The 27,964-nt window shown below is 39.7% G+C and overlaps 1 protein-coding gene across 2 annotated transcripts in view; it reads left to right on the top strand.

Moving 5' to 3' along the window:
- Positions 1–425: 425 nt before the first annotated feature.
- Positions 426–27,964, top strand: part of LOC118413239 (1-phosphatidylinositol 4,5-bisphosphate phosphodiesterase beta-4-like) — a 58,520-nt gene continuing 30,981 nt past the window's right edge. For both annotated transcript variants that reach the window (XM_035816484.1, XM_035816475.1), the window contains exons 1-4: positions 426–582; positions 4,499–4,910; positions 12,146–12,226; positions 19,873–19,932. In XM_035816484.1, the coding sequence (XP_035672377.1) occupies positions 4,818–4,910; positions 12,146–12,226; positions 19,873–19,932 (234 nt within the window). In that variant the 5' untranslated portion in view covers positions 426–582; positions 4,499–4,817. The remainder of the gene's footprint in view (positions 583–4,498; positions 4,911–12,145; positions 12,227–19,872; positions 19,933–27,964) is intronic.

Genomic DNA, 27,964 nt, shown 5'->3' with positions numbered 1-27,964 from the left:
TGTGCGGAGTCTACATGGCGCCCTATCACCATGCCATTCACACGAACAGTGGCTGTCGGACGCAAGGGCTGGCCCCGCTCTCAGTTTGTTTTGTTCCAAGGTACCAAAACAGAGGTCTAAACCTGTGCAAATATTAGGTCTTTGTTCGGGCTTTTCCGAATCGCTCAGATGGGCGGACACCGGGCGTTTATGTGAATAGATTGTTGTTAATTGTTTGTCAGGTGTTTGGTACTTGACCTTTAGATGCCCATGTCGGACCGTTACTACTCAGAAAATCCCACACAGACCAACAGTTGATTTTTTTTCACAACCAAAGTTTCCACGATTTTTCTGAAGGATTTATAGTTACATGATATAAGGGGCAATTCTAAACTTCTGTTTGTACTAAATGCTAACCAATGCAGGGGATGCGTTAAAAATTATTCAGTTCCAAGACCACCCCCATTGCGCGGAGTGGACCGGTCCCGGTGTAACACCCGGCGCCCACAGGCGATGCAGGCCTGTATCAGTCAGGAGGGAGTGTGCAGAGACAGGAAGCTGCGGCAGGCAGAGGGATCTCACCTTGCGCCGTGATCAACATAGGTAAGTCACCTGTCACACCCACCGTACACCACACGGCAGAGAAGACAGAGAAGGGCGGCTAGAGCTCTCTCTCCTCTCGGAGTGCACGCACGGCAATGTGTTGTAACACGTTATGTAGAAAAGCCTGTCTGACCGTGCACAATAAGACAGCCACATTTCTCCCCAGACTGCATATGGGCCTGAGAAATTGTGTGGGGGCGGAAACAGCCACACTTTAGTGAATATTAAATACATGAACGATGTGTCAGGTAGTGCTGTAACGGACTGGAGTGGAGTCAGACACAACATCGTCTAGTCGTTAGATCGATCTTCTTGTTTATATGAAATCTACAGCAAAACAGGGTCACAAGATGTGCTTATAGTGCAGATACTGGGATAACGTGTAAATAACATTTCAAAATTTTCATCCAGCGGTTTTCCATCTCAACAGAGGACCTGGTGAGATTGTAGACGTACGTGTAATGTTATACCCGACCAAACTTTCACTTTTTTATTTGCACCCTCCAATGTAACTGAACTCCAATGTAAAGGAACTTTCCAAGCATTAACGTTAACTAAAAATGTTGCATTTTAATAGATCATTGATTTCTTTCTTGGTAATGACATTTTCTCGACTACTGTAGCAAGTTCCAAACAAGCACCGTGACACTTGTTTTATTATTATACAAGATGCATGAAAGATTCAATGTTTGTCACAAATTTCACACATGTATGGGCTCTGCACAGTGTAGGGCATGTAGGATTGAATTTGAAAACCTGACAGTAAATGTTGACAATTGAGAGATAAATAATCTCAGAGAAAATGTTTCCACTACAGACCTGATGATAACCAGAGAAAGGTGCTAAACCTTGTTGAAAGTCCCCAAAGTTTAACCCCCCAATGAATGATCAGTGATTCCTAAGTAAACCCAGGCCATGGAATGGGCTTTTACATTGAACTAAAAGATGACTGTGATAGTCTACCAAACAATACTGTGGTGTACAATGGCAATTATAGCAGTTTCATCTTTTAGTCCGACAATTTTCTACCATTTGATTTCTGCTATAGTTAGTCTTGTTTTCCTAAACGAGAAATAAGCTCTGGAGTGACAGTTGTTGGAAATTTGACCTTTGGATTCTTAACAAGTATCTTTCTTCTTGCCTGACTAATGGAATCTTATCATGATCAGTAAGAATTAACAGTAAAGCCACACTAATTTGATATTTTGCTTCTCATATTTGTGCATTAAAAACCATACCATGCATACTGAAAATTAAGAGGGAAGTGCCATGCATACCGGAAATTAAAAAAGGGAAGGGAGGACGAGAGGACACAGCCTACGCTTAGCAAGGCCAAGATCAAACACCAGTAAAAGGCACGACTTTTTTAGCAACAGAGTAGCCTCATGGTGGAATGCATTGTCAGAAGAAGTGGTCACAGCACCAACAGTAAGCAGCTTCAAGATGAGGCTGGATAGGGCCATGGAAGATCATCCTGTCATGTTTAACTACAAAGCTCTGGACAGATCACACAAACCCAATATGACTTTATGCTGACTGAAGAGAAATACTAGTAAGGAGTTACAAAGAATGAGACTTCTGCCTAACCTAAAAACTCTTATCTACTCTACTCTGATTCTGAAAGATAAAGCAAAAAAGAAACAAGTACCTTGTGATAAACCCAGATGCTACCACCTGGCCTAACATTAACAAGAGATGTACATATATTTTTATTTTCATTGTAGATCGAAATCTACGAGATGTGGATTATTCCTCATTTGTATTTAGATTTAATATCCTTTTATATTTACCAGTATACATGTGAACATGGATCTAGCCCCAGTCATGTATGAAAGGTTCTGTACAAGCAAAGAGTTCCGAGCTATTTGAAGTTACATGTCCATCCCAGTAGAGCGGATGAAAGGTAAAAAAAATTAATGAGTCAAAAGCTGATGCCTTAAGGTATTAAAATGCTTGATTCAACCAAGTGTATGAAGTCACGCCAAGAGGGACAAACCTTGTGCAGGAGTCTTTGACCCTGTGTACCTGGATATACAGCCTCTAACTGGGGGCAAATCGGAATTTACATAAAATCTATCCCTGTCGCATTCGCACTCAGGATTCGGAGCCAAGCGGATTGTTTGCAAATGTCTCAAAGTACCTGACGCAGGGCTGGATTGCAAATGAGCCGGATCGGTGAAAAACCAAGCCGATCGGAGTGTTCACACTAAAAAAACAATCTGGATCATTGCAGTTTAATCGGATTTGACGTTTAATCCACTTTTTTTTTTTTTAGTATGAATGGGGATTTTGACAATGAATTATTTGTGAGTGTGTAACTTATGTTAATGGTGTCCTCTACAGGTTTTTAGATAAGAATGGACCACTTGCACTAGTCCAGACCTGTCCATGGTAGTCTTGATAAAATCATCATCCGCCGGACCACCAGTGGTCTGATTTTTTTTTTAACAGAGGAGTAGCACAAACTTGAAATAAACCTCCCTGAAACAGTGACAGGTGTTACTCAACAGGTGTTAATCCTACCAACACAAACTGGGAAGTTGTCAATCGTAACCTCAGTAACAGTATCTTAACCTAAAGAAGCTAATGTCCTATTTTGTACACAGTTTCAATTGTACAAAATAAGCAGCTATCATTAACCATGTTCCAATTCTGGCTACTTGAAAAAGCATTATACCTCTGGCTCTGTTGAGGGTGACAAAAGAAGTGTTATACATTCAATGTCATATCCAGGACACCACTGTTGCATTTCAACATTCAAATCCAAAGGTTGCTGTTGCCGTTTTTTTTTAATGATAAGATTTAATTACAGATGGCTCTATTGCAGGAAGTAGGACAGGATGTAATGAAACATCCTTGCAATATTACAAGATGGCAGAAGGTGAAATGATTGGTCCTTGAAAGCTATTTGCCCTTGTACTATCCTTGCAAGTCTTGCTCTTACTATCCAAGCGCAGCCTGCACTGTGGCAATCATTTTCATGAAAATTCCCTATCAGTGGCAGCACATTACTCGTTTGCCTCGAACATCTTACCACCTTAACTTAAGCGTATCAGGAGGGGGATTTTGTGGTAGCAGGTCAGAAGAATTACTCATGAAATGTTCAAGCTGCTGACCCAGGAGCCGGTAGAAGATTGACATGCAAAGCACGGAGATAAGACACTCCTGGGGCAGAGGATGGTTGGCATGCTATGTTGCCTGCTGACCCACATCAGGGACTCCTTGTGGGGTTATAGATGTATCGGGGAAACTATCTCAGCATGCAAAATATATAACCAGAATAGCAAAAAGATTGTTACGTTAGACATCAATATATATGGTAGCTGGAAAATTTTTTTTGAATAAGTGGAATTGTTTAATCACATACCAATGAACAAATACCAAGTTAGATGTCACATTTTCATAAAAGCTTAAGTAGAATGTTTATGAGCTATGATTTAGGCAGAGAAATTAAAAGGCAGAGCACATTATTATAAAAGTATATTGAACAAAACAGCTGGGTTGCATGCTTGTGATAAAACTCTTTGCTGTCATATTATCTGGTCTTTAACCTTCTTTGTGATCTCATGTTTAATTGCAGCTTAAGCATTACCTATCATTTTAAAGGAGCATAATTTCGCTGAATTTATAACACTCTATCTGTGACTGCTTTGCAATGCCATTGATTAAACCCACTCCAGAGGTCGAATCCGGTTTCCGAGATTGTCTTAAAAATCAGGCGTCACGAGTACAATTACTGTGATTTACAGGCATGCCCCGTTATTTGTGGCGCTGTGTGTGGAAGGGAGTTGTTTGATGTGCCTGGTTACTGTGTGTGGTGGGTATACTCTGGAGCTGTGGCTCTAGGTGTGCCTGCCTGCCATGTTTCTTCCTGTCCGGCATACTGACATTCAAATATTGACCCCTTTCTTGACAGGCACTGGCAGCTCATCTATCCAGAACCCAGCTTTTGCTACAGCCAAGACATATTTACATCTTGTGGAGGGGTGGCGTTGAGCCCTTTTCACCACACTGACGCATACATCAAGAGGTGGTAATAATGGAGGAAAGCCATGGGTCTCTGAGCGGTGTTATGTGCTGAGCAAACAGGGAATGGGACGTTCTCCATTGAGGGATGCTTGCTGACCAGGGTGTGAATCTGTTCTGTGCAATCTAAGCTCTTAAAGCACAGAGAGAGAGAAGGCACCACCCATAAAACTCGGGCCGGTTGATCAGTAGGCTGAGCGACAGTGAGGATGCAGCGACTGCAGAAACAGTACCAGTTCAGCTGGCGCCCCAAGATCCCGCAGGCTCTGCTGGACGGTGCCGTCTTCCATACCTGGGATGAGGTTTGTGTCAAAAGTTCAGAGTGTCCTTACAAATGATAATGTAATGTTTGTACTGCATTCATGTGCCACTGTTATACACCAGGCTGTTTATATCAGGGGGGCTGATGGACTGTCCCCTTTTGTTGTCTTTAAGGTTGTCAGATGCCAGTGCTGGGCTACTTCGCATAATACTTTAGTTGCCAGCAACCTTACTGCTATGTTAAATGCATGAACGTAACCTCAGAGAACTGTGTGAACACAGGGGTATCTGTCTGGTGGTCTGTCAAAACTCTTAAGTACTATCTATTCTTTTACAGTATATCATTTTTCAAACCTAGCTAATTCATGCTAAATTAAATTTTTACAAACCTTGAAATGTCCAATCCAAATGGTAAAGGGCAAAACTATAGATGTAATTTTCAAATATTATACAATATGATAGCAATAATGTCATTACCTGCATGTATGCAGGTATGGTTTTGATGCTGGTGGGAACTTTTCGGTAGCCGGGGATGTAGGGCGCTGTATCTCGTGAACGGATGGTGCGAGCACGACGATTTTTGGTACGTGGGTTGGGGGTGGTAGCCTGACACTCAGGTGTGATTTTGGGCCTCCTGGCGCTTGACCTTGACATTGAAGGTGGCATTTTTGGTGTTTTTGGGGCACTTTTGGCGCTGTGTGTCCGGAACGATACGCGCGATTGCGACGATTTTTGGTGCATGGGTGGGGGGTTGTTGCCTGTTGCCTAGGATTGACTTTGGGCCTTGTCGCGTTTGAACTTGACCCGACAGGTCGAATTTTGTGTCCGGGAGGGGTGTTTCCGGAGTTATATCTTCTGAACGGCTGGTGCTGGCGCGATGATATTTGGCACATGTGTCGGCGGTGGCTGAATAATGCTCAATTTTGATTTTGGCGCCCTTGGTGCTTGAACTTGACATTTTAGGTTACCTTTTGTGCGGGCACGGGGCGTGCGCTGTATCTCCGGAACGCAAGGTGCCATTGTGTTGCCATTTGGTACGTGAGTTGTTTGTGGTGTCCTGGTGGTCAGGTTTGATTTTGGGCCTCCTAGTGCTTGAACTTGATACTGTATAGGTTGACCCTGTTTTAGTGTGGTTGGGGCATCCTCCCAATATCTGCTTGGTTTTAAAAACAGATTATGGTTGGGTGTAGAACCATCATCTGGCCTGGGCCACCTTCAATGTATCAGGTTACTTAGTGGCACTGACAGTTTGCCAGATGACGGGAGTGTGCCAGATTATATATCTGTTGGTCAGGTATAATTGGAGTTTGCTTATTACTCTTTGTGGTGTTTCTAGAGCTGTATAGTACTGAGTTTTAAGTTCCGGTACAAGTTCCTTTACCCTGTTGGCAATCATGGTTGAACTTGAACTTAAACAGAAGAAGATGCAATTTTCTAATGTGGAGGAGAACTGTATAGAGTGTGGGCATAAGAGAAAGGTATGTGTATGATTTGTCCTGTGTTTCTTTTTGTTTCTTTGGTAATGCCATTTCCATACTGTATACAGGTAATTTGTTGTTTTGGGCTAGTCATATTCGCTTGGTTTTTGGGCCTGCTTAATCTATGGTACAGGCAGGGTTAAGTGGTGGAGGCTTAGCTTTGTTCTGTTTTGAATTCAGTATCGTTTGTTGCATTTTGTCGCGGCAAATATATGATGAAATTCCCCTTCTAAGCAACTGCTCATTGGTTTGCGGGGATGTTTGCTGGGTGTTTGCTCTGACTACAACAGCTTCTGAACTTTTCAAAGCTTCCATTGCCAGCAGCTTGCCATCTATAAATGGGATTGACAAGGACATTTTTCATAGTAAATTGTGCTGTTAAATTTGGCTTAGATACTACAGGAGATTTAGGTTTGGGTTGGATGGATTGAATGAAAATATCATACCACCCTGGGGACTAACTGTTGCTGCTGCATGGGGGCTACCACTATTCATATTGTCTAATGTCTATGGAACTACAGATAAAAGTATCATTGGTCAAATTATGCGAGTAACATTCCGATGTCAAGTGAATAACACCCCAGAAATAAATCTTTAATGAATATCATTGGAAGAACACAAACCAAGGAGACTTAGCAGCTGCATTAGGTCAGTACATTGAAATAGGAAGATATTAGTATATCATGTGACAGAGTAACTACATGTGCATGGGCCATCTGAGACAAAAAAAGGTAGCGTCTCAACAACTTCAAAGTACTGTGGTTGGTTACATACTTAAGAAATCCAAAATAAGTAATGTTCATCCCTGTCCAAACTTACAAATTCAGAAAATGGAATTTCAGAGTCAGACTTTTGCATGGTGCACAACCAACACGGTAAAAAGCTCATTTTTCCAACCACGTACCACAGACAAAAAGGCAAAAATACACAATAGGTCTACAGAAACCCAATACATTTCATGCAGGCCTGAGGTCTACGAACTCTTGTTCTGTATAGTATTACCTAGATTGGAAATCTTGTACATGTAAGTGTGTGTCTGAGAAACATTGATTTAATCGATGTACAATCATGGTAAACAAAAGGGAGCAGGAAAACTAGGAGTGGCTTGCTATTGTTTTGAAAATAAGATGAAAGCATCAGCAGTCACAGCTAAAGCAACACTATTTTAAGTACAATTTTCATGTAATATGCATTTCATTGAAATCATGCAATATCAATTCATTGAAAGCTTAGATACATTGTATTGTAGGGTCTCGTTCACTTTGATGATCTTTTTTAAATGACTAAAAAGATTGTCCAATTGAATACAAGCTAAAAAATAAAACTGGTCAGGCCCTTGAGCTGTTAATTTTGTATTCCTAGCCATGCTTTTGCGTGCGTTGAGATTAACTGGTGGACACCTTTGATTTTGCCTGTCAGCTCTACTATCAAGAGATGACAGTAAGTTTGGATGTTTATGTCTGCCCACGATGATCCTGACTAATACTAGTCAGGGTCAGGCCCATGCCAGAATCCCTGGAGACTAACTGCATGTGCAGAATGTAGCTTGTACACAGAATACATCAACGAAAAAAACAGGTGAAGCTAGAGGGCAACATTTCGTTGTGGGAAAGGATTTTTCTTCTAATAATTCATGGTGACCTGTATTTAGTACAAAAGGCTACATGTGCATTAGAAAACTTGAATTCTGTTGCACTGTGGCATTTAGCTTTGCAACCACTCGTTTCAAAAGCCATTAGCGTCATTACGGTTTTTCAGTCTCCTGCAGTGATGTCCCACCATTAACATGTAACGGAAGTGGAAATTATGCTTTCCAATCAACCATTGTACCTGTGTTATGTAAGGACAGCCAGGATTTATTAAATGTCAATCTGACCTATCTGACAACTGATGGCTTTACTGTAATCAGAGGCGAAGAGACATCATCATTAGTAATCAGAGGAAGACTCAACCAATTATGGATTTGATTGGAGACATCTAGAGAGAAGTCATTTCTGTCAAAGCTCCATTAATAATGAATATTTTTCCCCCGATCTTGATGGACGTGCACGTGAGCGATGAAAGTGCATGCAGAGAGGTCAAGTGAAATGCCGGGCCCTGGTGCTGTAAAATGGGAATAAAAGGGGAATTAATGGAAGAGATTGGAATATCAGATCATTTCAGGGTATCCTATACAGGGCTCAAAATACCACCTGCATATGCAGGTTTGTGCAGGTAAAATTGGAGCTGTGCAGGTATTTCTGGTGTCTACCTGCACCTAACCTGCACTGGTCCATGTACTGTTTTTTTTTTTACGTAAATATCATATGATCTAGGTGTATGTGGATTGTTATTAGCTGCATTGACTGTTACCACCTATAAATTATAAAAGAAAAAAATAGGAACAGTTCATGAACAATTTTAGTACAATCCAAACTTTCTTAATTCAGTGTGGTGCAGGTAAAATTTGTCTTGTGCAGGTAATTTTCAATGTTACCTGCACCAGTGCAGGTATGCAGAAAAAAGTATTTCAAGCCCTGCTATATTAGGTGCATTGGTATTGTCCTACACTTTTTTAAAAGACGATTTTTCTCAAGAACCTTATGACTTAGCAGATCCATGGAAGGATGGGGTTGAAGTGTCAGTTGCAACCATTCCTTTAATATGCCAAATTAAGCACAGAATTTTGGTAGCACCACCATCCCATCCTTTTCTGAAATCCAGAGTATTGTAGAAATGAACTTTAGACTAATACCATCAGATTGAATTGGCAGGTGCTGTAAAGTAATCAGTTCTCAAATAATCAGCTATATTTCTGAAGATGACATGCTCAGTAACAACAGTGAGGTTTTCAAAGCATCTTTGAATTCCTGGTCAGAATCAAAGTACTATTTTTTTAACAGTGGGATTCAAGCGCCACCAACCTTTTGGCCTTACGCTTAATATGATGTTGGGTAAGTAAAAGCTGGTAGTAATCTTGCAGGTGCGGGTTCAAATCCTGGGAGCCAGGGGACTGTTTTGAACTGGTCTCTTTAGTTTTTCAATTGGATAAACCAAGGGATAGATTTCAAAGTGAAAGCTGCTTAAGATAAATCAAAGGGTAGCCAGAAGGCCTTCAGGGTTTGTTGTATGTTCAACGTACCAGGGATGAGCCTGAGGCTTTATCTCACATACACATTGCTCCACTGTCTCTACGTGCTCAATACTGTCGGTTTGCCTACTACTACTAGACTTAAAGTACTTACTACAACTAGAGGAAATAGCAGTGGGCATAACTGCCTGGTCTGGGGCATGTTCATGTAAAAACCTTTTCTTCAGAATCAATTTTAAAAAATCTGGCACAATTGTTCAACAACAATGTAGCAAATTCGTGTTTGATTAAAATGAACAAAAAATTTAAACTACTGTATGCATCATATGCCTGGCATTTGCATTGACAACACAAGATTGGAGTGCATAACACAGCACTCAACCTTTGACTATGTTGTTTTACATTATAGAAAAACATCATTCAGGACTGAGGATGCAACAGTAGAATACGATTACGGCAAATATTAGGCCAAGGCATAGCCCCAGTGATTAGATGAAAGTGACCTAAATTGGAAAGCCGCAGGGAGCATGGTTCCAGGTAATCTCCAAGCAGATCCACAGTGGCGTAATATAGTATCAGACCCACCGGTGCCCGTTTGACTCCCTTTGGTCAGCTATACTCCTTGGCCAGATTTGATACTATCTTATGGCACCGTAGGGTCTGCTTGGAGATTAGGTGCCAGGGAAGGTTTCCATTTTTGTGCGCACCTAGACACAGAGACCTATCCTCAGTGGCTTTCATCAATTACTATTCTTGATAGAAATGATATGAGATGCTCTAAGGTGTCCTTGCCAACAGACCTCTCTAGGTTTGTTACATCATGCTCTTGGTCGCTCACTCACTTGCCCACTCACTCTCACTCGCTCGCTCGCTCACTCACTAAATTTACTCACTCACACACTCACTCACTAAATTTACACTCACTCACTCACTAAATTTACTCACTCTCTCACTCAAACTCATTCACTCACTCACTCATTCACTCATCACTCACTCACTCACTCACTCACTCACTGACACTCACTTTACCTTCACTTGTTGTAATAGATCATGTACCAGTTCCAAAATGGATTTTCTACTTTAAAGTTTAACTTGACCTATGAATTTGGCTGTTTCTTTATTTTTACCTTCAAATTATTTTAGTTAAGGTTTAATGTTACAGCCTTGAAGTTGAAGATATGAATTATTACCTTTAGTTCATAATTAGAATCTAAATTTTGAGTCTAATTGTTATGTCTGATTGTTTTTTTTCTAAAATTCCTATCTTTGTAAAGCCCACACAGTCTGACAAACAGAGAGTCCTATTGCCGTGGCCTTGCAGGGAACTGTTGAATGTCAAAGAACTCGTTTCTGGCCTGTAATGTCTTTGCAGGGATGCAGGTCACAGTCTTGTTCTGTAGGGGGAGGGGAATACATTCCAAAAGTTGATATTATTTGCTGATGACCAAATGACTATGTTAGATTACGTGTTGTATCATGAAGCGTATCTACCCATGTACGATGAAGAATATCTACCCACTGTAGGTTTGTAGCCTGCTGTGTTCATTTTAGTTGTCGTGCAGTTCAGACCATCATACAAGGCTGTTTCATGCTAACATCCAGGATCTGTGTTGTTTATCAAACAAGGCCTCTGGTATATTTTGTCTATAATGCATGACTGGTTAAGGGCACTTGTCTGTATGATCCTTGGGGCACTAAAGTTTCATTGACTGCAGGAAATACTGATAGCAACAATTATGACTATATTAGGCAACGGCTCATCGCCTGCTTCTGTACAGACTTTGCAATGCCATTGTCTACATATTTTGTCAGTGTGATCATTACAAATTAAAGCTTTGCCTTAACACATTTTTTATGATTAAAACCTGTCTAGCAATATCCAAGGACACAGGCATTCCATAGATTGATTTTGATTTGATTCATTATGAAATGCATCACTGCATTTCTATGAAATTCAAAACAGCTTATCTGAAAGTCAGATTTCCTGGCTTTACCTGCTGCTTTGTGACTGACGTAATCTATCAATTTATCATAGGAGATAATTTTCTGAAATATCAACTGTTCTATCCCATATAGCTATGTGGGCCAAAAATTACTGTTAGCATAACCTGTTTTGACATGAGTTCAAAAAGGTTTAACTGCATGAAAATGGCTTTAGCAATTAATGTTCTGTTTGTATCATTTAACATTGACATTAACAATGAAATAAGGATTACTGTGAAATTAGATACAAATACAAATTTTAAAGTTAATAGCTTAGTGTCAGTGAGCTATGTTTTGGTTTACACTGTTACCCTTCATCAGTTGGAGGAACTTTAATTCCTTAATGAATTGTTCGGGTACTTATACATGGTTGAGATTGTGAGAACGTTGTTGAAAAACTATCCAAGGTTTCTTGAAATAATTAGTTATAATTTCTATGTGAAACAGTCAAATGAATGAGGCTAGGAAGAAAGTTAGGAATTCAGTTTGTCTAATATGAACTTTATTGAGCAAACGGATCTCCCTAAAGCAACAATTTGTCTGAAAAAATATCATTTTCCCATGATGGAAATGTTGAAAGTACAACACAGCATATTTCCTGGAGCAATAGTATGACTATTCAAGGTTGAATAGTAGTTTCCAGTAGTGACTTATACTCCTGCTCTGAACAATCACTATGGTGGAATTTATCATTCCTAAGGACCTTACTAAATCTGACTCTTTCTTTACCTTTTCTTCTGCCCAGGAGTCATCTTCAGTGGAATTTAACTGCACCTTCAAGACTGATGAGTATGGCTTCTTCCTCTACTGGAAAGCAGAAGGCAAGGTATGGGAGCTTTATTTACAGTAGCCCCGAGGGTACTTAAGTTCATATGCATCATTCTCCTCAAAATGCTATTACTGGGTATCTATTCCATCTGACTGTATCCCTCCAGGCCCTACCAACTTTAATTCATTTTTGTGGCTATTCTGGTCAAGGTGTACTATGGTATGGAGATACTTGATACTGATAATAACTGGTGTCCCACTTTCTTAACCTTCACGAGTTAAACCTTAAAAAAGGGGGGAAATTCTCCAAAGGCACAAACGTAACAAAACAATAGTTACACTACAATTTTGTAGTGATGTCGAAACGAAAATGTATCATATATTTTGAACTTTCGGATAAGATCTATGATTCATGCAAATATTACAAGAAATATCTTTTAATAGTTTTATAGCATAGAATGTTGAACACTTTGAAGTTCACACATGTGTGACCCTTTTACCCCTGGCCCTATGTGTCAAGAATGAGAACATTTAATCAACACCCTCACTTCCGTGATTCTGCTGCACAAGCAGATAAGAGGTTTGATATTGAACTCTGTTATACCATCTGGAAAAGTCCTGGAATTGCCCCAAACATTCGTAGAATTCCAATTATCTGTCTGTTTCATGCCTGACCATAAGAACAGTAAGGTGAACCCCCAGGATAATGGATGACTCGGTTGAAGGTCCTTGTGTCCCAGTTAAAGCTATAAAGACTGAGGCGACAGTTTGGCTAGACCACAAGACTGTATGCGATGACTCTGCTGGGTGTTATCAACAACAACATCTGACATTATGCCATGGCTAAGCCTTGAATGATGTTGCAAAGCATGACAAATGTGCGAAGAATTCCGAAAACCGACACCATCAAGTATGTTTCACCTTTATCAGGGAAAAGTAGGCATAGCTGTAAGGAAAGTGCAGGACCCGATGTCTGTGTGGATGCATTCCCGGTGAGGACTGATGTAGAAAGACGTGGACATTTGCCCTCTGAGCATTTCCACCAGCAGCACTTCTGTAGTAGTTTATCTGAATTGGTACCGCCATGCAAGCACTTAAGTTAGAAAATATACATCTCAAGATTATTCTCGGTAGAAGCTTTTTCTTACATTTTACTCAGGCTGCACAAATCAGCCTCTGCTGACAATCGGTACAAACAGGGTCAGACAAGTCCACTAGCCCTACTGTCCAGGGCAAGTGAAAGTGCTGATTGGGCAAGTGCATGACCTACCGAACTCAATCGGGCAAGTAAGATTTTGAAATTGAGTGACATTTTGATATACTTGTTACTTTTTACAGACATAAACATAAACATAAACAGCTAGTTTGTCAGGGTTGGACAAGTTGTCAGGGTTGTCCTATCGGGCAAGCACATAAAAAATGTACTTGCCCGAACCAATTTTTCACCTGCCCAAAATTCAAATGTGACTTTTATGAATTATGCATTTTCACTTCCAGCAATGGAATTCTTATTATTTTCTATTTTATTATTTTTGATGTCATGATGTAAAATTTCCCTGGTGCCAAAAATATAAAATATACTTATGTTTGGATTTTCCTGAAATTTTTACATACTACACTGCTCAGGAGGCAGTATTAGGCCACACCATGGTTCAAGGATTTTTTCATTAAAGATATGGAGCGATAGGGCGAAAAAAAACAAAAATAAAAATTGTAAAATGGTTGGGGTAAAGATAAGGGCTAATCCAAAACATAAAGAATAAAAGGTTTTCAGCTTGAAAAAAGTACAAAAACACTTATGTCTATAACTGTACAGTAACAGCACCTGTTCGTTGAAAATTACAAAAGTAGTGTCAGTTTTTATGTTTGTCCCATTTTTCATGAATGAAGAATATAACTGGAATAATAATACCCAAATTTTAAGGAGCTTATAATATAAAGGCCAATTTGCTAACACCAGAAAGTTGGTGAATGGTTTCATAAATGGTGAAAATTTGCTGAGTGGTAATTTTTATTTTCATTTTTTTTTTCCAAAAAATAGGAGCGAGCGAATCCGTGAACCAATCAATTGAATTGGTATGGCCTTACCTCCCTCCAAAAGAAGGTCTTCAATCAGCCATACCTTAAGCCCAGCTGGAATGCAGTTACGTGTATTGTCAGTCAGTACACTGACAGCAAGAAAGCATGCTGGAAATGTTGTTGAAACATTGATGTCCGCATGATGAAATCTAAATTGTTGATCTTGGTATAAATCACCTCTGTGGAAAACACGGATCTAAAGTTTATCCTCCTGTTTCTCAGACAGGATCCTCCTGTTTTCTGAACGTGACTTAGAGTCGACATGAAAAAGTTGACATTTTTACCTCCATGAAAAAATGGAGGTATAGTTTTGAGTGTGTCTGTGTGTGTGTTTGTGTGTGTGTTTGTGTGTGTGTCTGTGTGTCCGCATATTTGTGGTCATCATAACTTGAGAACCTCTTGATGGACTACGATGATATTTGGTATGTAGGTAGGGGTTGAGAAGACGAAGGTCAAGGTCAATTTTGGGCCCCCTGGTGTGTGGCCTTGGTACTGCGGCGCAACTTCCGGTTTTGCTATCTCGGTGTTCTGAACATGCTATGGTCAAGATTTTTAAGCATTAGATAGCTCTTGTGCTCAGGAAAAAATTACGTAAGTTTGGGCCCCCTAGCGTCTAGTTTGGGAATAGCAGGGGCATTTTTGTCAAAAACTTCTGACGAGGATAACTAAAGAAGGGAACAACGGATTTTCATCATTTTTGGTATGTAGGTACCTTAGACAATTTTGTACAAGATTAAATACTAATTATGCAAAATAGGAGTACATTTGCATAATTAATGAGGATATTATATCATGGCAGTTTTTTCAATGTATCTCTTGTCCTGGATGTGATATGGTCTTGACAATTGGCTGGTAGATAGCTTGCAGTGTCATGACAAAGTGGGGCAGGTTTCAGCCCCCTAACATTTAATTGTGGAACTGCAGGGGCATTTTTGTCAAGACATTCTAAAGAGGATAACTGCAGAAAGGATTGATGGATTGGCATCATACTAGGCATGCGGGTACCTTAGGCAAATATGTTCATAATGATATACATTTTATGCAAATGAGGACTTAATTTGCATGATTAATGAGGAAATTGTATAATTCCATTGTTTTCAATAACTGGACTTCAATAAATGTAACACATGTTAACTATGATAGGTGGAATATAAGCAGATACCAAATATGGTAATGAGGAACTTATTTGCATTATTTATGTAAAAATTGCAAAAACGCTTTATGATTAATAATGGGAATTTTATAATGGTGACATGTGTACGTTAGTCAATGATGAACAATACCATGCATAAATTATGTTAATGTGCTAGTCAATTGCATGAAATTTACGAAAGCTCTAAATTTTCATGGAGGTATGAGGTCGCCGAACTCTAGTTGGACTTCATGCTTTCACTCACTTTGTTGCCTTTTGGTGATAAATCATTGTTAAATCATTGTTAACCCCAGCATTCTCGTATAGCATTTAGCCACAGCCGACGCTGTAAGGCTGATATCAATTAGAATTTTACCATGGTCAATATTGACCAAAGGAGGCCATAAAATATACTAACCTCGAAACGTGGACACAGACTGTGAGCTCTTCTTCCTTGCAGCAAGCTAAAGGATTAGACAATTCAAAGTTCAGACAGGTCAAACTGGATAACACTTTCAAACATGAGTGGCCGTTTGAAGTACATTTTTGAGAAATCTGGCATATCTTGCACTATAAGCTGTTAATAACACTCTACTCCCTTAATGTGATGCTAGCATTTCAACCCCTATCAGTAAGCCATTGAGTGCCCTGACAGTGATCCTGACAGGGATGGGGAAGGCACTTAAGTTCTAGTTACAAGTCCTAAGATCCATGATGGTGGTGACGCAAATGTAACATGTCGAGTAAACAGGAGTTTCCTGTTCGCTGTCCTGGGCCCACAACGATGTCAAGGGGTCACCATGTTTCTCCCAAGACACCCTCTCTGGTAAACCAGATAAATGCATGGGTGACCATGCTCCTCAAGGAAGGTGTCAAGTCCTGACAATTACCTGGGGGCCTCAAAGGCTGAGGACCAAATCAAGACCAAGGGTGAAGGGCAGAGTTGACCTTTTAACTGATACTGTGTGTATACATATCCTCACTGAAAGGGATGAACATTCCATAAGGGCCATTAGCCATGGTTAGTCGTGCAGGAACTTTCTGAAGCAGTTGCTATATAGGTGCAATACAGGGTTGGACAATTCCACTAGTCTGATTGTCCAGGGCAAGTGAAAGTGCTGATTGGGCAAGTGCATGTCGTACCTCAGTAAGATTTTTCTATGAGTCAGATTTTGATACTCTTGTTACTCTTTACAGTGATGGCACCAATCATTGGTCAATACAGAAAAATTGAGTCAATGATAAAAGAATTACATTGGTGGACATGAAAATACATAGACAATTATTAGAAAAATGTCATTTTAAATTCGGGCAAGTGAAAAGTTGTTCCGGTAAATCACCACAATCACCGTCTGGTGGAAAGTCCTTTTTCTTTCTTTTTCTTTCTTTTTCTTTCTTTTTCTTTCTTTTTCTTTCTTTTACTTTTCACAACAATTAAGGTCTTTCAGAAAGACTCAAGATTCTTGAGATGATCTTTAAGATTTTTTCCATACATCTCAAGATATGGGGCTTTTTTAAAGCAAAATATTGTGAGATTTTTGTAAAGCATCTTAACATTTTTCTTAAACTCAAGATTGAGTTAAAACATCTTTAATGTTAAGTCAAAACATCTCAAGATCAAGTCATAGCATTTCAAGATATTTAGTATAGATCTGAAGATTTTTCGATTTTCAATGAAGCGTGAAGACCCCTGCTGGGGGTCATTATGATACGTTGAGTGCCAGAGAAATTTCTCACAAAATATTAGATATGTAACTCTGGTTCACCTTTATCCGAGGGCAACCTATATTCGTTGTTTGTAAGAAAAGACGTATTAAGGGATGCGAAGTCGACGGACGGTGGTTTCAAATCGTAACTTTAAAAAAAATACTGCAAATTTGAAACCACTGCCAGCAGATTTGATACTCCTATATGTGGTGTTTTTAAAGACCACAACGGATAAAGGTCAACCTATGGATAAAGGTGAACTAGCGTTAAGTTTAAGCCGTAAAAGGCTGTAAGCATTAGTCCAAAGTGCTCTGCTCAGTCCAATAATAATCTGCTCACTGTTAATTACATTTTGGCTTTCATTACAGCTGGCTGGTAGTTAACGCTAGTTCACCTTTATCCGTAGGGTAACCTTTATCCGTTCTTTTTAAGAACAATGTATCCAGGGATATCAAGTCCACAGATGATGGTTCCAAACGGCAATATCTTGAAAATAGTACAATTTGAAACTACTGTCCATCGATTTAATATCCCTGGATACCCTGTTTAGCAACACAATGGATATAGGTTTAAGTCGGATAAAGGTGTACTAACGTTACTTGCATGGCCTGACCTTCCATGTGAAAAATGAAACTATGCCCTGATTATGCAATATCTGAGAGTCATCTATCCCAGGAATACATTAACAAGTGCAATAACTTGTCCACGAAGGAAATCTTCTTATCTGCTGCATTTCCTGTCAGCCAATTTCATTTCCATCCCCAAGTTCCCCTTGAAGGATGTACAAAATGTACTTAAGGTGTTAGAAGTGAATTAGGAAGTGATTTATGCTAGGCAAGATAGTAGTGATGCTGCATGGATAACAATGCATAAAAAGCCATTGAACGAAGTGTTAATGACCTGCCCCGAGATGTATTTGGTGTCACAACAATTGATACTTGCTATAACCATGAAATTAAAACCACCTTGTTCGCTTTGCTCACTCAGTGGTTTTATTCCGTGGTTATAGCACAGGAACAGGGGGTAGGACAACATATACATTTTGTACACTGAGATTCAAACATTCGGGTCATTAACATTACTACCGTAAAGCCACTTTACCGGTTATGATACATAAATATATACATAAGGCAGTCAAGGGAAGTCATTTGAGATAATGGTATTTTTATATTCACATTGTCATGTGTTAATAACTATAATCATAGTTCATGGAAATTCAAGCTAAGTTGCATGTAAGCATAGACTTGAAGTGATATCATTATCCCATGTACATTGTATATATTATGTTTTTCTGCAGTATTATATTAGTAATCCTGGGAATACAGTGCCATATAAGTATGGATTGCAACATGTGTATGTACCACATAGCTTAAATCCCTGATTTATGTTACAGGTGGTAAAAGTATATCTGTATGGTTCAAAGTCCTTTAGAATGTCAGGAGCAACATATGACATGATTGACCAAAGTTCTGAGTGGATTTAAGGAAATAACATGAAAAATCTTTTTAAAACCTTTGAGCAAATGCTCTGTCAGTAAAGATGACAGTTACAAAGAGACTGATCACTTTAAAGACTATTGTGCCCATCATACATGTACTTTCATAGTGTAAAGTGACGTATGTCTACGAATTGGCAAGAAACCTGTCAACTCAGCTTCTCATTCTTGGACAATTTTTGGTAAATGCCATGTTTCGGAGATTTTTTTACGGTGAGAACTTGTTGTCAAACCAGCCGTGTTTTGAAATGTGTGCCCCAGACGACTGTCATGGCGCAAGGGGACGTGAGCGGGGCTGCTAGCGCTGGTAGCGTTCATGACGGAAAGTTCTCACATCCATACCAAGGTTAACGATATAAGTGTTTTTTAATGGGGCTTTGTTGCTGCTGAAGGCTCGCAGGCCTGCTGGGGGCGAGTACAAGCTTCCCGGCATATATTCTTTTCTCGACATTTTTCCTTTCCCAGCATATTTTCCTTTCACAGCGTATTCCCGGTTAAAAATCCCGAATCGACCCCCCTCCCCAACCAATGCCCCCTGAGAGGCCTGTATATGTATCAAAAAGAGTACTGGTCCTTCTCCGTGTGAGTGTAACAAATGATCAAAAGCTGTTTGAATATGCAGCTTGTACTCTTCTCCACAAACCTGGTGTGTTATGCCGTGAGGTGGTTCCAAGCAGACCCTTCCATGCTGGAATCTGTTGTATTCAGTCCTTGACTGCATTGATATTGTTATGTCAAATATAAATAGCTAGCAGAGCTGTTGCCATGCATAAAGTGCTGCACTCAAGGTCAAAACTGAAAAAAAGACATTGTCTGTTACATGGTCTAATTGCATGTAACTCAGGGAGCCAAATTGAGTCTCCAAACAGAAGAACATGTAATTTACGACGACTTAATGGGGACATTGAGAAGGCAGCTGTAGAGTGCAGTTTAAAGATAGAACTCCTACACTGTGTTTTGCACCTATACATCAAGGGCATTATATAATGTTCTTGTTTACAAGTAGCTTTCAAGTTATGATGATTACTATGGACTTCTGCATTTTGTATGTTCTTAGATAAATATCTAGAATCTTAAAGATGAAATGACATATTTTTTATGATAATTACCACTTTGGTGTAAATCGTTTGCTTTACAGACTGTGTGTGATCTCTTGTTCTTCTAGGATCAAATGATAATGTCAGAACCTTTCAAAGACTGCACATTTTTGTGGTGAACAATGATATACTGTATATATATATATATATATATTATACCTTTGTTCTAACTCTGTCACCTGACTTTAATCTAGGAAGGACAAGTCCTGGAGATTTCTACAGTAAACGATGTGAGACCTGGCGCTCAAGCAAAGGTAGGTAACTTTTACCATGGACATAGATTGATAGAATATTATTAACTTCAAGATAATGGTAAAATTTACCAAAAGAACCTTGTAACTAACTTGTTTGGGCCTAGAATACTCTGGCTTTGAAACAAAAAAAATCCTGAGAAACTCCAGCTGCTGCAAACATGGCTACTGTATGACTTGACTGATTTATTCTCACTCTGGTTTATATAGACAGTGTCATTTATAACCATCACTTCCTAATGCTGTAAATTTAGTTTCCGTAAAATCCTGGATTGAAACCGGTTACACAGCAATGTGGCTCAAAGTTGTTCACAATACATAATCATTAAGGTTCCCCAATCCAATTAGAGACTTCTTGTGGCAAACATGCAGCGATTTGGAAAGTTGTCTGAATGTAAGTTCATCTGTGACGGTAGTCAACATTATGTTACAACAAGACCTTGTATCTGTACACAAAATAAAGCGCTTGCCAACAAGCTTTTGATCAGTCCTCTGATCCTTATCAAGTTGAAATGACCCAAAGCCTAGGTCACACATCTGGACCGGAAGTGTGACATCAGCAAAGGGTCAAAGGTGCTTGGTAGTAGGTATCAGCCCCCGTCTCGGTTGGTGCGCTCTGATGTAAATGGCCTTATTTCACTCCCCTGAGAAAGAAATCCTGTAGATGCGTTTGCTGCTACATATCAAATAAAGTTGTGATTAAAGTTCTCATGGTGACTAACAACTGGCACCAAGTGTCAACTGTTAGTGTTGTAGCAAGGCCAGGCTGTGTTTTAATGTCAAGTGTAGGGATGCAGACCAGCACAATAACTGACACAATACTGCTAGGTATAGTTTGTAGGTACATGTGTAAGAATGAAATCCTGCCGACAAGGCCATAATGTAGGGAATGTGTGTTGGTGGTAGTGATTCCCTAAAGTTCGGGTCGTTCCGGAGTGTTGAGAGCCGAGAGACGGACAAGGAAAGACACGACCAGCCGCTTTGAATGCTTGTACTCAACTGATTTATTCAAAATCTCGAACGCGTTCGAATACCACACCTGCAAACAAGCGCAAACGTCGCTATTCGACGTCGAACACCTACGCCCGTCCGCAGGTGCAGGAGTGAAATGGAAGCGTTCTTAGAATGTTCTTCTACTACCCTTCTTACACATGTATGAAAGCAGTGCATTGGCATACATGCAAAAGTGCAATGAAATTGGTCTTTATGCCTTCATCAGTCATTGTCAGACATTGACACCATGAGGGCTGTAACGTCTCAATATTAAGTCCCATTTTCTCCGTAGAATTTTTAGCAAAGGTAAGTATTTGAGTCAATGTAACCTTAACTTTTAAAGTTATATAATAAGAATTAATTTGCATTCACATTGGCCAAATTATTGCTGGCTTTCTAGCACATATCTAAATGTGAAAAAAAGCAACTTGCATGATACTCCCCATGGGTATTCTGATTGATGAGCTATGCGCATCATAACTACTGCAAGCATCCTTCAGCAGACTACAGTCACTGTTGATGTTGCTCCAAGCAGCTCATTATTCCAAATCTACCCCTGTGTTTGTCTGGTATGAAACTATTTAATGAGGAACACCTGCAATTTGTAGTCTTTATTAGTACATGAAAAAAGACTGTATTTTGTTCCTTTGAATTTAAGTTATAGAGTTCAAGTTAAAGTCAATGAACCTTCCATGTTTGCAAGTAATCTGTACTGCACCAATAATACTTCTTGATACAAATATTGAAATTCTCTTTACTTTGTTTCTTAAAGTAAAAGCAGATTTTGTCAAGGGCAAGGATTTTTCAGGTGGCTCCCAGCTATCTGGAGTACTAGCTAGATGGTACCTTGTTTAAGATATTGGAGAACCGATATTTATTTACAAGTTACATTATGGATATTGTATGTTGTACACAGTCTGCAGATTTTTTCCCAGAGGATGGCAAAATTGTGCACATTTACACTCCATCATTGTTACAATTCAATGGTGTGGGTTTGTATCCCGCTGCTGCCACCAACTGTAGTGTGGAAAACAGAGAGGAGATATGGACGATTTCCAGACACAGGTCATTGAGTTACACTCTAAAACTGACTCGACCACGGGGGTGGGCCTTCTTTGTTACCATCAAGAGAGCTTAAAACTAAACCTGATGGTGGGGCCTGTGACGTGTCTGGACCTCATCCGTGTCTCCTCTCCGTTCTCCACGCTACATGATGAAGATCTTTTGTCATCCTGAGGTGCGATCGCTGTTGTAGCAAGTCTTATTACATTTGTGCAACCCGAAAGCTTTGATTGTACACTCCAACTGCTGGTCCTTTGCATCTTTCACAAGACGTAACGTTACCTCTCAAGATAGTCTAGATTGTTATCACCTCATCATAACGTCAACATGATTAAGTCAGGATGCAGTGCGTTGCATGTTGCCATGCATGCCAGGTAAGGCGGTAATCTGGAGAACTAATGTAGAGGATGGCGCAAACCTGCGGGGAGGCTGACACTGACATGCGCTCGTTGGAATTATCCCGGCAGGACTTATCTTCACCTGACTTCTCATTAAAGGCTTATAGTTTCATTAACAGTCATCCCCAGCAAAGCGTGCGTGGCTTCGTGCACACATTCTGACGGGCTGACAAGCTAATCACTGCCTGTTTTATGTACGTGGGGGCGCTAGTGTGGAAACCTTCTATTACCCAACCTAGACAACATAGCATCACATTTTGGGTGCATACTATTAGATGTTCCAGTATTTGCACATTTGACAGGAACTTACAGGTGAATGATGATGATAATTTTCATCTTCAATTTGGTATATTTCCATGCAGGTGGGGCTATGTGTAACAAGCATTTTCACTTGGTTGTTTGAATTTTTTGTGAAAAGGATACCTTTCAAAAATTACAAGGGGCTGAAGGGGCTTTTCATGTCTTTTGTGGGGTAGGTCTTGGCCTAGGGTAGAACATTCGCTGATTTCATTTCAGTTAAGATCCCAATCGAGATTCAAGGATATTTTGACAGATTCTTCACAGTTGTTAAAGAATCTGATGTCAATTGGTCAGGCTACTATTTTACATTGTGTTTCTCACTGTTTATTTTATACGCTTAACATGATGACACAAAGTTGACATGACTTTTGGCAGCACCTCAGGGGCTAGCCTAACAGTGTACTACACTTCGTATTGGCCAAAATTCCTGGAATTCTACAGGAATTTCTGTAATTTGTCTGCGCAACCATTTCATGTGGGGGGGGATAGGTTATAAGATCTTTCAAAATTGACGTAACTGATAAATTTGGTGCAAAGATACTATAATTTCATTCACTGTTTCTTAACAAGTGCTTAAATCCTCTTGAGCCTCCCCCCCCCCCCCCAAATGCTGAAAAAAAATGACATTTCTGATCAAATTGTTTGGGCTTTTCTAACAGTACACATCTGTAATTCCCTGTAATTTCTTTTTACGTGTTTGCTTAATTACTCTTGATAGACCCCTTATACATAGGTATCAGGGAAAACATGATCACGAGAGTTCTAAACAAATGGCTTAATCAATAATTGTTAATAAAATGTCATAATACAAATTGAAAGTGAAAAATGATGGTAATTTTGTTCTAGCAACATTTGGCAGCTACGTTAAGTTAGTTGAACATTGTCAGACGTAAATCATGCAAATTAGGGTTATTAAGGTAGAGATGATCAACTGATAATCTATGCAAATGGCGATCTTATTTGCATAATCAATTACACTCATGTATGATACGTCACTCGAAAACATTTGTAATACTGTACGTCACAAGAGGCCACTTTTTTTCTTGATGGCAATGCCCTACAAACATTCATCGTGTTAAACAATCTTTATACAGGCCAAAAGACTAATGCATACCACCCACCACCAACTATTGTACATTTATATTAACAGTAACTCCCTTGCCATTGCAATGAGTTTTCATTGCCCCCACTATCTTAATTTTAGTCGTCAAAATGTTGTTCATGAGCCTTTGGAGACTTGAAGAATGTAGAAATAACCTTAAAGATGAAAATTAAGTACTTTATACAGAAAAGAAACAGTAATTATATAGGATTTTAGATGTGGGGAAATAATTCTGTATAAAACAACTTTTGGAATACTTACTACCACCGGATTTTTTTAGTTCTGACTGATTCTAGGCTTCTTTCCCCATTACCATGAAAACATGCAGGACATGTACTTGAGGAAGGGCATTGATCATTCCTTTTTGCGAGATAATTGCTCCATCTTTCTCGGCAGACCTAAGCACGGCTGGCGCCCATTGTGTAGCTCTTAGATCTCATGCCCGTCCACTTCAAAGGAACTTTTCAGCGATTCTGACGCCTGCCAAGTCAGTAGTCAAGCCTGTTGAGAACTTGTTTACAGCAAGTGCAAATTGTTTAAGGGAAGAGAATTAAAACCCTAATAGCCCAGAGGTCAATTCTATACGGACAAAGGAAAACATAAGACTTGAGAGTCAGTGTGGCCAAGTTATTGTTCCCACCATACTGAGATATTCATATTCTAAATCATATTTGCAGGCTTCTCCCAATACAGTACTATATAGCTACGGCCGTGTGGCATGTTGGTACACCCAATCCCCCCAATCTTGGAAGTTAAGCAAGTTGCAGTCCAGTCAGTACTTGATGGGAGACCACCAAGGAAGACTGGATGCTGTAGCCCGACCAAGAATTCACGGATTCGTCTTTCGGAAGGAACGTAAAAACGGGGATTCTGTGTTCAAGGAGGTGCCTCGAGCATGTAAAAATCAGCCTCAATACTAAAAAATGAGGTACGTACTGGCTGCAAATAACACACCAGATGTATTTTTATAGCGTCTTGTGCAACTATGGCTGACATTTGTACAATCACACAGATTTATCCCTTACAAAAGTGCGTTGTCCTGAATCGATTTTATAACAACATATAACATTGTTAGCGAGAGGATAGCAGATATTGTTCCAAAACAGTCAAAACTGCCCACCTCTTGTGGACCAGTGAAATCTGGTTTATATAGACAGGTGGTCAGTATAGGCAGCATTGATTTTCAATGCATGTGTCTAAATATCTGAGGGACCCAAGAAAGAGGTAGCCAGGTGGTCCTTAATACGTAGAGGTGGTAACCTGTACAGGTTTGACTGGGACAGCTTAAGGAGTTGATAAACCAGTAAACTGTATGCTAATTATTGAGATATGACAGATGCACATAACTGTCATTCAAATGTTTTGTTCCTTGGAGCTAGTATAATCTCATATTTTATGTTTTTGGGATACTGGGGTAACTTCGGTCAAACTTGAGGTCTATTTACCAGGACTTTTTCAAAGGTTTAAAATGATCTGATTTATACAAGATACTTACAAATGTTTCATTTGCAAGAAAAAATGCATCTGAAAGTTTAGCAGTACAATAGAACCAGCATAACAGAGAAAACGTATGAGATGACACTGAGGTAGGCATTTCAGTATATATTCATCACTTTCACAATCCGAATCGATTGCTCTCAGGGCTCAAGTCAATGTATATACCTACAAATTCTCGTAATAATGTGTGGGGATACCCTGACAACATAAAGCTCTTTTGGTATCAGTGTAATTGATGACAAGCTTTCTTGCCTGGCAGCTGTTGATGCATAGTGAAACCTCCCGGCTCTACTCCTGACAGCTGAATTAATCTTACACGGATATCTTGCTTGTACCATCTTAGTTTGCAGAGAGTTGATTAGATAAGACTTTCCACAGGGTACATTTAATGTTCTATCAAGGTAACACAGATGGTGCCTTGTTGTTTGGTTTTTCGTTTCATCAAATATTGCAAGGCACCTTCCTTTGAGGAAATCAATTTGTAGGTACAGGCACTGGATAATCAGCAACACAAAGAAGTTTTTTAAAAAGCATTTTCCTTCCAATAAGGTTTAGTTGTAGACTGTCATTGTTCAACTTTTCCTGTGTTAGGACATAGGAAGACTGCAGTAGCACAATGACAGAAGTGCCATGCATGACGAAACGTAATGTTCCTTGCATGTTCCGGAGTCCCCATAACGTTGTGAGTTTAGCCTAAGTAGTCAGGTGTGAATCTTAACATGTACATGTACCTGCTGAATCAGATGCAAGTCCAAAACTGTGTTACCGGTAATTTTATTATTTTTTTATAGATTTAATACATATGGTGGGAAGTCTTCCATACCATGCTTATGGAAAATATAAGGCACAAGGTAACAATTCTTGTTGGGATGCTTTTTCAGTTGTTCAGTTATAACAGTAGCTGTAGAACCATGTGCTGCCACTAGTGATATTTAGGCAGGCAAAACTTCAAGTGTCATAAATTTCTAGCTAGCTTTAGTACAATGGAAGCTGACTGTAGTAGGCCCTTTGAGTATGCCTCTATAGTCCCTGTGAAATATAATGCTCCAAAATAGATTTGTGTTCAAGATTAGCATGTGGTCCATGGTAGACTTATAATCAAGCAGGAAGCATTTGTCTTTATGTGCAGAAACAGGTGGAGTATTTGTTAAGCACTAACAGTATTGGTTAAATGCTGTACCATGTGATCAGGGCATCTGATGTACAGTGTATCTTGTCTCCTGATGAGCATTATCTATGTTGATTTGATTATATGGATGACATCCTCTGCAGTCCCACGTTACTTGAGATGTAACGCCAGTTCACCTTTATTCGCGGGGTAACTTAATTCCGTTGTACCTAAAAAGCAGGATATTTAGGGGTATCACGTAGATGGACGGTGGTTTCAAATTGCTTTTTTGTTCAACATATTGTAGTTTGAGACCACCGTCAGTCGACTTGATATCCTGAAAGTGAAATACCCTGGTATTGAGTACAACGGATAAAGGTTACCCTACGAATAAAGGTGAACTAGCATTAACCATTACTCTCACAGAAAACACCCTTAGTAGATACCTCTTCTTTTCCATCTCCCATAACCAACTACAGCTCTGATTTAAGATATCTTAAAAGAAACGATAGGAAAAGGATGGAACAGGTCTGATGAGCTAGGTTTGGAAAGCAACCTTGTACTAAGCTGCAGCTTGAAAGAGGGGGAATTTGATTGTTAGACATTGTAATCCGTTTTTGAACACCTGCCAGGCTGCCTTGTTTAACATTTTGGCCACTTGTTAGACACTATTGTCACTTGACAGACATTTTGGCCACTAAATAGTCCCTGGTCAGATATCATGGTCAATCCTACAGACATTCTGGCACCTTGTTAGACATCTAGGTCAAATGTTCCGGGCACTATACTAATGTTAGATATTGTGGTCACTTGGCAGACATTTTGGTCACTAAATGGTCCCTTGTCAGATATCACGTCAATCCTACAGACACTCTGGCACCTTGTTAGACATCTAGGTCAAATGTTCCGGTCAAATATTCCAGAGGAACTATACTGATGTTAGATATTGTGGTCACTTGGCAGACATTTTGGAACTCTCAATAGACATCAATTTGCTGCTTTTAGAATATTCTGGACATGTTTTCAGACGCTCATGGTATTTGGACCAGTCAGTCATGCCAGTCTTCTCGTCAGACATTCTGGGCATTTCATCTTACATCATGTGTATGCAATGGCTGTTGGCTGGTAGCCGGGAATCCATGGCTGACTGAGAAGTGAAGCATTTTGATTGCAAGGCTTGAAATACCACCTGCATATGCAGGTTAGTGCAGGTAAAATTGGAGCTGTGCAGGTATTTCTGATGTCTATCTCCACCTAACCTGCACTGGCCCATGTACAGGGTTTTATACATGAATGCCTTATGATGTAGGTGTATATGGATTGTTAATAAGCTGCACTGACTGTTACTGCCTTTAAAGTATAAAAGAAAAAGTGGCAATGGTTCCTAGAAAATTTAGTATGATCCATACTTCCTAGATTCAGAGTGGTGCAGGTAAAATTTGTCTGGTGCGGGTAATTTTCAATGTTACCTGCACCAGTGCAGGTGTGCAGAAAAAAGTATTTTGAGCCCTGGATTGTTAGACATCACTGACTACCTGGGGACACTCACAAGGTGACCTTCAAACAAAGACTAAC

This window comes from Branchiostoma floridae, chromosome 1 (assembly GCF_000003815.2).
Source record: "Branchiostoma floridae strain S238N-H82 chromosome 1, Bfl_VNyyK, whole genome shotgun sequence".
Taxonomy (NCBI): Eukaryota; Metazoa; Chordata; class Leptocardii; order Amphioxiformes; family Branchiostomatidae; genus Branchiostoma; species Branchiostoma floridae.
The sequence above is the reverse complement of the archived record's forward strand: the minus strand, read 5'-3'. Positions and strand labels throughout refer to the sequence as shown.